Genomic DNA, 12,204 nt, shown 5'->3' on the forward strand with positions numbered 1-12,204 from the left:
TAATGTGACACACTGATGATATAGTAACTGCTCGTATATTCTGGCTGTAAAGGTCACAGAAAAGCTGGGAAATCAACTCCATATTCTACACAGCATGAACAAATACTGAAAGTGGGAAATGACTAAAACACCAAAATATGAAACAGGAGGCTGCATGGAATACATCACCCTCTACCCCAGCAAAAAGATGTCTACATGGGGGCAGTTTTCTTTTTATTTTCTGTATTGTGGCACAAAGATGTCACCACACCAGCTGGCAATGGTTTGATCTCCTACTCCAGCCATCGCCAAACTGACAAGACCAAATCATTGCACCCTTATGTTTCCCAAAACACGTATTTGAAAAAATATCCATATGAAATCAAGAGATTAGAGGGTTGGATAGGATAGCTAGTTTTAAAAAAAAAAAAAAAACCCTTAAATAATCTCAAAAACTTCACCTAATAGCTCCGCTCCAAGAGGACATAAGCAAAAGGCCAGGTGCGGTCAGCATGGCCGGGAAGGACAGTACTGCTGTGCGGGGTGAGCAGCTGGGAAAAGGGCACCGACTTCCCTCGCAGTGTCTGCTGGCTCCTTCCTAGCTCCTACTGCGGAAAGTTCTGCAGCTGCTGGGAGGAATCCATTCGCATAACAAAGGAAGCTTTCAAAAGCAGTACGGGAGGGTGGAAAGAATAAGAGAAAAATCCAAAGCCAGAAGCTACACTGATAGCTACAGCTAGTTAGTTGTCCGTAGCACTGCCTAGAAATCTCAGGCTCCAGCAGGTTACACAGAGTATAAACACACTACAGCATCTCCCATTACTTTGCCAGTGGTTTAAGAGCACAGGTAAAAAGAAAAAACATAAGAAACAACTTCATCAGAGCCTTCAGCACATTTTAGGATTCCTGTACAATTAAGTTCTCAGCAGTGCAACAAATGAGCTAAAGGCACAAAAGGTATTTAGGAGCTCTGAGGAGCCTGAAGGCCAAACGTCGACTGGGGTTTAGACAGCTGTGTAACCTACTGGATCTGGGACCCAATCCTTTATGTTTTACTTCATTAGCTGCAGAAATCAAGACACTTTCTTACTTGCTGAGGTGGTATCTAGTCTTACTTTGTGGGCAAAGAGTGCATTAAATATCAGACTAATGAGCACCATCAGAAGTTTTAACCAAATCAACAAATATGGCTTGTCCCTCATGTTTTTTTTTCCTAATTCCAGGGAAAAGAATGCCCCACATCACTGATGAAAAGTTCTGAAAAGGAAAAAAAAAAAAGAGGCAGTTGCAAGGAAAAGTCCACTGTATTATTTTATTAATCTGCCATTAAGTGTAAAGCTTCTCCTGAAAGACTGTCATTCCTTTGAACATTTAGAAGCCTCCAGAGGCAGACACTTAAGGCTGATATTTTTGACTTTTGGAAATAAATAGCTGACTTACAAAAATACTACATGTACTCTACCCATTGCAAGATTAAAAAAAAAAACAAACAAGAGGATAAAATAAATCTTGGCCTCTTTAAAACAAGCAAGGAAGGAAAAAATATTTTTCCCCTCCTCATTTCACAGTGGGTCCAGGATTACACCTAAAGGTAAACTATTTGCCTCTCAGCCAAACAACTTCAGTTACAGAAACTGCACACTGGATCAGTTTCTCTTACAAACAGGAGTGAAGTTGGGAGAGAGATGTTAACTTACTGCACGTTTCAGTACCACTAAGGTTTTGGTGCAAGAAGCACAAGCACTCCTCATGCTCCTGTTCGACTTCGAAGGAATAACCTACTCAGTAAAACAAAGTTCAGCAAGCAACTCATCATGGCAGTTCTGTTACCGAAAATCCCCATCCCTCTCTGAACACTAACTTCTTTGCTTTTCTGCTTAATGTTACTCTTCTGGGTAAAAAAGAATTCAAGGCCCAGAGATGCATTATTTTTTTTGTAATAACATTATACATATGGATTCAACTTAGCTAGGAAATGTCAACTTAAGGCTTGTCTTCATGAGGAAATTTACTGTAACCAGTCTACCAGTATAATTATATAGCTGTAGTTCTACTGGTAGAATTCCCCCGTTGAGCCTTATTCAGAACAACAGCGGCCTTTATGGTTTATTTTCATCGACTACTCCAAAAATGGCCCCTGCTCCAGAAAGGCCACAACAATCCACAGGGGAGGCGGGGGAAAGAGCTGCACCAGTAGAAAGAATAACAGCACAGGGATGGCAGAACATTGCTCTGCACTAACAAATCATCTGCTGGGTATCAGGTTTACTGCAGGTTTATGCCACGTTTCATCAGCTCTGCACCAGTTCCCATTGTGCATCCCTTTGCCTTGTGCTGTCCCTGGCTGCTGCAGCTCTTCACTGGACCCCTACACAGTGACGCTGCCTGACAGTTGCCCCATGCCATTGGTCAGGGCACTGCCCTCCAAAACAAGAGTGACAATGCCCAGCCCTGCTGGTTTACAGTTTGTGTCTTCAGGGATGAGCAAAAGCTGAAAAGTAAACAGCTCCCTTTGCAACAGGGATTTTAAAACAATTGACCTTCACTATGGTGGTGCAAGAATGCAAAGAGACAAAACAATGAGCCATCTGTGCATCCTTCCCTCTTCCCCTTGTTTCTGTCCTCTGGGTTTAAATCAGAGCTCCCCAAGAATGGCTGAGTCTCCCTTCACCTCCTCCCATCCTGGTTACATCCTGCAAAAATAGTTTTCAGCTGTGGGGTTTTTTTTTTTTTTTTGGTGTGCTTTTTGTTCTTAAGAGCCCTAGAAGAATCCCTCTTTAAACCTCAGCCCCTTTGTCAGGTGGCATCCCATCTACCCAAACAGCTTTGTCCCCTGATCCCAAACACCTCCCCCAAGACATCCAGCCCTTGTTCACCATCCCTGGAGGCAGCGTGGCACTCGGGAGCCCCGGCCACCCCTTTGTCCAGGGAAGGGAATGCCATGTGAATGGAGACCACCAAAGATTTACAGCCCGCTTTTGTTAGCCTGGTGTCACTGCCTATTGGGGCTCGATTCAAAATTGAGATGACAGTAGAAAAGCAGACGAGTTTAGTAACCACTGTGCAGCTTAGGGGAGAGAAATGCTGACAGATCAAGTTTTAAAATAAATCTGGTAATTGAACTGTCCCATCAAGATGTACACAGAATATCCTAGCACTGTGCTAGTTGGCAAGGCATGTTCCCAAAGTGGAGTCTGCACTGAGGAAAAAAGGGGATTAGGTCTGAATAACAGCATTCAGATGCATCTCTTCAAACATTCATTTTGTTGGTATCATTATTCCAGCAAGCAAGAGGATAAAAAAAAAGTCAAATTCCCTTTGATCTCAAAGTTGGAGTGGCCACACGGCTTATGAAACGCTTTTACCTTCACATCCCACAGAGAAAAAACAACCCTATCTTTTAATCATTGCTTTTTAGAACATACTAAAACAATCCTTATCAAATTAAACAATCTCACACAGGAAGACCCAGGCTTGATCCCCAGTCACTCCCCTTCCCAGCAGGCCAAGCGAACGAGCCCTCCTGCCGCGCTCAGCACTAACCCAGCTGTGAGATGAGAGCGAGGAGCCAGCTGGGGCCAGCTCTCCTCCCGTATGCAAGACCATAAATGCAGTTCTGCTGACAGAAAGGAGTCGCCCCGTTTGAGCACTGTGCCCCATCCCCGCATGGCAGAGGGGGCTCAGCTTACCAGGATGCATACGCAGATGCGCTACTGAACAGGAAACTGGGCTTCGCAAGGCTCAGCTGTAAACTTACATCCAACCTTTTCTGTTTTTATTGAAAACAGTCCTCCTTGTAAATTCAACTACTTTGCTGTAAACGTTAAACGAATTTCCTTCGAAGCTTCAAAAAACTATTTCCAAATTTATCACAGTTCAAGCGTGCTCTGGTCCCACAAGCAGATACACGGCAGCACAAAGCAGACCTCTCTCCATAGGTGGCCTGCATCATCCACGTTATTAACAGTGCTAACCACCTCCAGCAAACAGCATTTGGAAGCCAAGTGCACTCCGCCTGTGAGGAGAGAAAAATAGGTTTCCCCATGGTGACCACTGCTGCAAGGGAGGCCTGCCTCCGGCAGACAAACAGCTCCTCATCCTACTGCACTGCCTCCATCATCAGAGGGACGTGGCCAACGGGATGTACAAACAGCCATGACGCTTGGTTTCACTGGTTTTGGCATGGGAGATGTGTGATCATGAAAGATTCAACTTCACGTGTGCATTCTTAAAATGTCTCCAAAGTTTTTCAACTCATTAGTCGCACTTAAAGCTCTTCAAAGGAAGAGGTGTCCCAATACCACTGCTTTTCTACAAACAGCTGGATGGAAAAAATGGATCTACAGGTCCAGCGGTGGAAGCACAGCTATACTTCTATACACTAGAGAATGCACAAAGGTGAGAGCCGTTACAAGTATTTCAGAATTCAGGAAAAAGTTCAGACTAGTTCATATCTTTGTAGGCATGTAAAAAGAAATCCAAGCACAAGACAAATTCATCAAAATATGGATCTTACTGACGCCTGCAGCACAAATCACTCATTTCAACTCTGACGGAGTCTTATATGAGCTATTACTAAAAGGAAATACTTTCTTCTGGTCACAGAACTCTGTAATTCTGTGCCCTCTCCCTTCCTACTCTGCTATCAAACTTCCTCTCTCCTCCTCCTCCTCTCTCAGAAAGAAAACTAACCAGAAAAGCAACCATTACTTTTGGGGTCAGTCTCTGCTAGACAAACAGAATCAGAAAGAAAAGGAACACTGAGAGCTCAGGGCCCATCTTGGGCTCTCCCTCCTCCAGCCTTAGCTCTTCTAGCTCCTTCCTAAACTGAGGCTTACCAGTGTCAGTTCCCATGTCACTCTGTTTAGCTGGGGAGTACCCAGAAGGTCCTCAATTTGGAGATCTGTCCCCAGAACTCAACCTTGCTTCCCTCTTTCACATGCTGAAGTGGTACCAAGCAGTCAGTCCTTACTCAGCAGGTGTCATTTTCCTTCAGAGCTAACAGCCTAGGGAAGCAAGGTGAGGATGAGGAGAGAGGGCTTACGCCTCTCTGCTATTATTTCAGAACAAGTCCTCAGGTTCCTCTGTGTGAAGCATGCACATTTGAAAGAAATTGGATAACATGAAAGATGGAAGAAAACCTGGGCTTTTTAATAATTTCCTTGGAATTTCAGGCTCAGCTCCCAGTGTGATTTCATCTTTCATTTCTCCTCTTAGATATGTTGTATTCTACAAGAGATGCTTCAAAACATTCTCTGATACATCAATCCATGACAACCACCACCATCCACCTCTAATTCACTATCTTCTGAAAGATCCTTTATTTCATTGCATTTTCATGAAAGCAGAGAAGGGCAGAGTCATCTCCACCATTTCAAAAAAAAGTTCACTGTCACCTTGGACTTTGGTGTAATATTTCAGAGGTGCTTCAGGCACGTGGTTTATAAAACACTTAGGGACCCATTAAATACCAAAATTTAAGGCTAAAGGCTGGCAAGTTGGGGGCAGCAAGCTTTTACTTTTATAAAAGGCTACAGAACTAAGAGGCCATTAAAGTGACAGCTGCCAGCACCACTCCATCCTACATTCATGCAGGCTCAAAAGAGAAGCCAGCATGCACTCAAAAGAAAGAGAGCACTCGTTCCAACTTTCAGGCTATTTGCTAAGTATTCTTTTCAAACTCTCTTCATACCCGGAAAAAGCCTTCCAGAAAACATCCACCCCTCCGCAACTCTTGCATTTGTCACCTGATCCAGTTTTGCGCTCCTTTTTTCTTCCTCCCAGCTCTAACAAGCATCCTTGCCCCTTTACAAGTTAAGGTCATTCAAAGGATCTATACAAGCCAGCAGAACACAAGCTGGATGGGAGATCATGAAAGGCTCATGCTTACCCTTACCTTTAATAGAGAGGCACCACCCACAGAGACAACACGTTCTCCCCGGCATGCACCGCTCCTTGCCAATCCCAATGGGAAGTAGCGTAAATCAAAAGGGCCACAGCAAGCTGGAACCTGTTGTCTCGGCGGGTGGTAGCATGCATCTGTATCAGAGATGAAGGCAGCTGTAATCTTTTTGGCTTTATGCAAATGGGATGCTGCACTTAGCCTCCTGGCAAGCGGCCAGAAAAAAAAAGAAAAAAGAAAAAAACCACGTCGTTGATATGAAGTTTGTGTAGATTCGGAAGCCCAATTATTGGGATTTACACGAAAGGCTAAACATCAAAACACAGCTGGCATATTTCTTCTCAGGATGTGGGAAGGCCACAAGTACAAACCTTATCTCATAACCTAGCCACAATTCCAGTTCTGCTTTCTGTTGTGGTTCTGAGTTACAACCTTGCAATTTTAACACAAATAAGACTACTCAGTGTTTTCAGGAATCGTATCTGTAATACTATAATGGGATGGAAAGTACCACAACAATAGCAGCGTGGCAAAGTCTTTGGCTACAGCAAATGAGAACGAGCCCAAATGCAGCCACCACAGAAATGAAAGAAAAGAGCTGCTTACCTTTAGAAGGCTTCAGGTAGGCAAGGATCTCCAATGAGATACCCTCACCTCCACTGCCTCCCCTTAAATGAGGTCTGGGAAGTGGTGGATCCTGGCCCCACCCCTCCCTGTCACTCAGGTGTACTGCATGCACTTGAGCTCCCTGGGTTGGCCCTGTCTTCCCACCAGGTGCTCAATCACTGCTTCAAGCCATGACTTAGCATTTCCACTACAATATCACATCATGATTCTAACGCTCCACGCACTTTAACAATTGTTAACAAAAGGAGTGAATACTTGTGGAACTATAAGAATAGTTAACTGGAGATTCAACCTTGGCCTGTAAAATAGGGACAGAAGGCAGACTGGTGAAAAAATATACAGCTTTTGTGCTCCCTGGGATACACTGATAACCCCTGCAAGCACAGCCAGGGGCCGGAGCATGTCATGGCACTGCAGCAGCCAAAGCTGGCGATGCCACTGATGGAGGCCAAATCCAGTTCCAATTACTGAAGCCAATTTCCTCTGGTGCCTGTTCTCCACGCAGCCAGAAGTCACTCTCAGGACTGGAAGCTGCAGGAAGCACCAGGTGCCCAATGCACAGGGACACGTCCCTTGCTGCTAGCTCTGCTGCAGGGCAATAGCTGCCAGCCTGGATGCAAAGGGAACAGGACCCAGTCCATCCTGCCACAGCTGTACGTTCATACCTTGCTCACCTACTGGTCACTGCCATGAAGAATCTCGTTCAGAAAGCAAGAATAGTCAGAAAGAAGCAAAAGCTCTACTCCAACCCTGCTAAATGGATTCAAGAACTTACATATCAGTTCTGATTTTAAAGTAGATAGAAGAACTTAAAAAAAAAAAAAAGAAACAATTTGCAAAAATATCCCAGAAGGATTTCTGCTGCCACTCAAGTTGTGCAGCATGCTTGACTGGAGAGACTTATTGCCATGCAAGCAGCTTGGCATGAAATCCCATGGAAAGGCCTGCAGTTCCCCAGTGCTGTCTCATGTCATGATTTAGGATTTTTAGAGCGATCAGCTCAGCACAGCTGGTGTCATGGCTGCCATTATACCATGAAACACGGAGTGTTTTTAAATGAAAAAGGTTTCCCCACTTGAAATTTGTAGATTTCTTCCATGCTATTCTGCGGACTTTTAAGAATATGTCAGAGTTCTGTAAGCAGAGCATAGCTGATACTTAAGCAGAGCAGGAAATAGTGCTGTTTTAACTGAAAATAAATCTGTCAACAAGGAGGCACAGGGAGAGCTCCACTTCAGACTTTTCAGGTTCTTATTAAAAAATATAAATTAAAGTCAACATTTTCATGTTACACGCTACATCTGTTTGCTATTTCATTATAAATAAAAATATAGGGGCCTCCGACTCAGCCCCTGTTCACTCAAAATAATCATCAGAAAGTCATTCTCATTTAACACTCATTGTAATTGGTTTAGATTGTCCTGTATGGCCAGAAGAGGTCCACAAGAAATAAGCCATGTGTTATCCAAAGTCAAGCAGGAGATGAACAAGGCACTTGGCAGTGTACTATCTGTCCCCTTCCAAAGGATGAAAGGCAGCGAGGTTATGGAAACACGCCTCTGTTGCCACAGTCTTTCTGTCTGTCATAAGCAGGTCCAGCTCTGCACTCTTCACAGAGAGATGGAAAACAAAAAAAAAAGCCACAAACCAACAGCTATCTCCAGTGGCCAGCACAGCTGAACAGAGCTCAGTGTCCCACCAGCTTTAAAGAAAATCTTCTGAAGACTTAAATGCTGTGCCTGTCACCCTGCTCTGCTGCCAACCGTCCTGCAGGATGCTTTTACCTGAGACAACAGAACTCCAAAGTCCTTTGAGCAACAGAGACCGTTACCCACGGTATTAAACATGGGCTTCAGTACATTTCTTCCTGCAAAATGAGAGCTTCCTGAGCATACACAAAACCCACCACAATCCTGTAAGCATGCATGCAGCGCCAGCCTGGTGGCATGCAGACCATGTGGCGGTCACGTTTTGAGAGCAGGTGGCAAACAGAGACTGCTGCTGGGAACAAGAATTACTGGTGGGTGCTGAGCTCCATTTACCTGCCTTCAGTGCTCACCTACCAGCTGGTAATTTCAGGCTCGGAGTTCAAGAGAAGTGTAGGTTTTGACAGCTTTACCACATACGTAATTGTGTAGTAAGCCTATTTGTAACAAAGGCAGAGGCAATCTTCTTGACAGCACATGCAACATTAAGTTTTCTAGCTCCAAGAGCGAGGCTAAACTAAAGGTGACAAGCTGCAGCCAGCTGAGCCTCACAGGACAACTGACACAGGGATGCCTTGCTCCAGCCCACAGAGAGAATGGAAATGCATACGTGCACACAGGCCACAGAAATCACTGACAGTGACTAGTGGTTCTGTGCTTGACAGGTTCCTGCCAAAGCAGGGAGAAAAGTGGTGCAGCTCAAGCTCACCACTGGCATGAAGCGTTGTACTCACATCTACAAGTTTTTTTATTTTTATTTTTTTTTTAACTCCTGGACGCTGCAACCAGCACAAGGCATCTTCCATTGCCTGTCTGAATTTCCAGATCAAGTTACACGACAGCATGAAGAGTTTGGTGGTCTCATTCCAGTAAGATTTTCAAGGTTGGGACATACCTCTGTAACACTTTCACTCCCAAGCCCTCCACATCAGAACAACAGGCTATAGTCTAGCAGAGAGCAGCCTGGGACCGAGAAACCAAAGCATGTGCCACAAGAGGCTTTCCTTACCTAGCTTGCTTCCACATTCCTAAAAATACATTAAGCCATTCCTCACTCTTCATGCCTTCAGCTGAGACTCCCACGGCCTGTTGCTGCTCTCTCTGCAAACCATCAGGAACTGGCCTGATCAAAGAGAACAGTCTCACCATGAGAAATCCTCAGGCTGACAAGTCACCAAAAAGAGGGAAGTCAGCACGGCACTTATGCCCTCCAAAATTAACTTCCAGTAGAATGAGGCTGGAAAACACAGGTTGCCTAATCCTGACAACCTCACATTTTCAGAGGTAAAGATGAAGTCTTATGATTTGAGAACAAAGGCATCATATGAAAACCTGCATGTCCATGACTACATCTCTTGTGAAAGCAAGGGAAGGAAACATTTAACTTCACTTCTTTCATTTGCCCTACCCTTTCTCCGCCCCAGCAAATAATGAATGGAGTCTGTTGCCAGATGTTTTGGTTGAAATGCCCCAGGAAGGTCTCAGTGACACTAAGTTTCTGTGTAAACTCCAGTCTTAAAAGACTCGATTTCTGAAAAGCAGATCTGTATCCACAAATGGGAGAAACTGCCTTGAGGACATAAATACAGTTAAAGAACTGCTTGACTGTTACTGTTGCAACAGAAGCACCTAGGTAAAACAAAAAACCTGCTGGTTGAAACTTAACTAAAATGAACAGAAGAGGAAAAGCTTGGATGAACAAATCTGGACTTTTGTTGCACCATTCATGGTGGATATTTAGCCTGCAGCCGCGAAATAGCACAAGACAGTTTAACTAAACAGTAACAGAATAAACCTTCTGCCACTTCTGTCTGGTTAAAAGAGTCATGTCCCAAGACTGTGGAAGTGTGGAGACTACTGCTCACTTTACCTGGAGTTAAGGAGCAAAGTTAGCGAAAGAAAGACAAGAGTAAGTTTAGATCATGTCGGTTGCCTGGCCTAACACAAAACAGCTGTTAAAGACTGTTCATATCAACAGGCTAAGATAATGACTTGATTATACTTCTGTTACAATAGAATCACACTTCATAGAGTAGCCACTGGGGTGGCAGTTCACTTGCTGACAGTAACACTGCTGTGCCAGCAATAGGAAAAATGCCCTGACAGCAGTTTTGCAGAGTAAGTCATTTAACATGCACAGGGAGGGATCAGAATTTAAGCATATAAACATAGCAGATTACCAAGAGTGGAAAAACACAAGACATTCAGTTTAAGGAAAAAAAAAACAGCTTCCATATGAGTTAAAAAAACAACAACACAAACATGCAGAAATCACTCAACTTTTTGACACTAACAAGGAAATATATTGCATGCAAAGTCCAAGGAGGGGAACACAGTAACACTTCTACATCCAAGAACAGACATACGTCACCCCTTAGCAAGACCATGGCCGACAGTATTCTCAGCTGAAAAACAGCTGTTCAAATAATATAAACAGCAGGCCAGGGTTTTACCTACATTCTCCAAACGTGACACAGAACTCAGCACAGCAACAGAACTCAGATAATACTTACTCATGTACTCTGTTGTCTCCATACAAGTCACTTAACCCAAAACTGACATAGTGCCAGTGCTCAGGAACGTTCAGCGCTGGGTTTCCTATGTTTCTATACATGCTAACGTAGTCCAGAGGATCAGGTCCCCCCAACCTGCATTAAAATCAAAAAGATTCTTAGGTAAATCAGTTTATTCAAGACAAAGGAGAATTCTGTACAGGTGCTACAAGGGACCTGCTTTAAATCACAGCTAGCGACAAAAATAAGATTTGCATGGTCAAATTACTCTTAAAAAAAAAACCACCAAAAAAACTGAAGAGAAGGGTTGGGTTAAGTCCAGAAAGCTCCAAGCACAGGAAGGTAAAGTGCATGTGTGCAACACACTACAATGTTTTTAACATTAAAGCATGAAAACCTCTGGAAAATCATACTAAAACTTCCTCAAAACAATCACAAAATTATACCAGTAAAAGAATAATAGCTGTATCTACACTGAAAGCTCTTAATTCAGGCCAGAGGCACATACCTCACTGAAAAACAAAACACCATTCCTCAAAGTAAAATTTGAAACGTCTAAGTTTTGAAGAAGGTAATCCATAGCTCTGAATGCAGACATGACATTAAAACAGCAGAGAAAACATTGCTTTAGAGTCAATACCAGCACTTGTAAAATGCATGGGCTGCATTAATCAAGAAGGAGCAAAAGGTGAGCACAGGCTCTGCTACAGCACAAGGCTGGTGACCCAGCCACCAGCAGAGCCAGGCGGCCACCTGCTACCCAGGGACATGGGGATGCGGTGGCCATGCTGGCAGAGCCTGGCACTTGGCTTGCTACCTGACTCGCAGCCACTGAACAGGAGAGAAACGTAACTGCCTCCTGTATCCAATTCTTTTACTCTTCTTGAGTAAAACACTCCCAACCACTCAAAACGAGAAAATCTAAACTAAGAGCATCTCCTTCATTCAAACTGCCTGTTAGCTTAATTACCATCAACTACAGCACCTGCTCAGATCCCACCACTGCCATTTGCAGGTTTCAGGGCATACCTACACTTCCCTCTCTTGCCCTGGGGGTTTGTGTATCATTCTGTGCACCAGGACAGCTGCACGAAAGGTGTACAAACACCTCAATTTTGTGCCATGATTAAAGTATTGTTGCATTGTGTCATACAGCAGCAAACTTGGAAAGAAACTGTCACAGCATCCAGCCTGCTTGCACCATGCTCCAGGACCCTGGAAGTGTTTATGTCCACGTCTGGACACGGGCATCCTGCTCTGCAAGGGAGTTCTAAGGTGATCAAACAGCAAAGCACTAATTGCAGTTCTGCTTTTGGCCAGCAGGAGCACAGAGCATGACAGCCCCCCACAATTTCCTTCCTTGCAAGTCACATCATGCTAGCTCTGGCATTCTGGGACTGGCCAGAGATGCAGCCAAGAGAAGTGTGGATTGGAGCAATGAGCATCCTGCCCAGAGCAATGGGATTAGAGCGAAAGT

General features: G+C 44.2%; 1 protein-coding gene across 2 annotated transcripts in view; it reads right to left on the reverse strand.

The window, feature by feature from the left end:
• Positions 1 to 12,204, reverse strand: part of SUFU (SUFU negative regulator of hedgehog signaling) — an 82,670-nt gene that overhangs the window by 67,001 nt on the left and 3,465 nt on the right. For both annotated transcript variants that reach the window (XM_021398101.1, XM_021398100.1), the window contains exon 2: positions 10,728 to 10,862. In XM_021398101.1, the coding sequence (XP_021253776.1) occupies positions 10,728 to 10,862 (135 nt within the window). The remainder of the gene's footprint in view (positions 1 to 10,727; positions 10,863 to 12,204) is intronic.

This window comes from Numida meleagris, chromosome 5 (genome assembly GCF_002078875.1).
Source record: "Numida meleagris isolate 19003 breed g44 Domestic line chromosome 5, NumMel1.0, whole genome shotgun sequence".
Classification (NCBI taxonomy): domain Eukaryota; kingdom Metazoa; phylum Chordata; class Aves; order Galliformes; family Numididae; genus Numida; species Numida meleagris.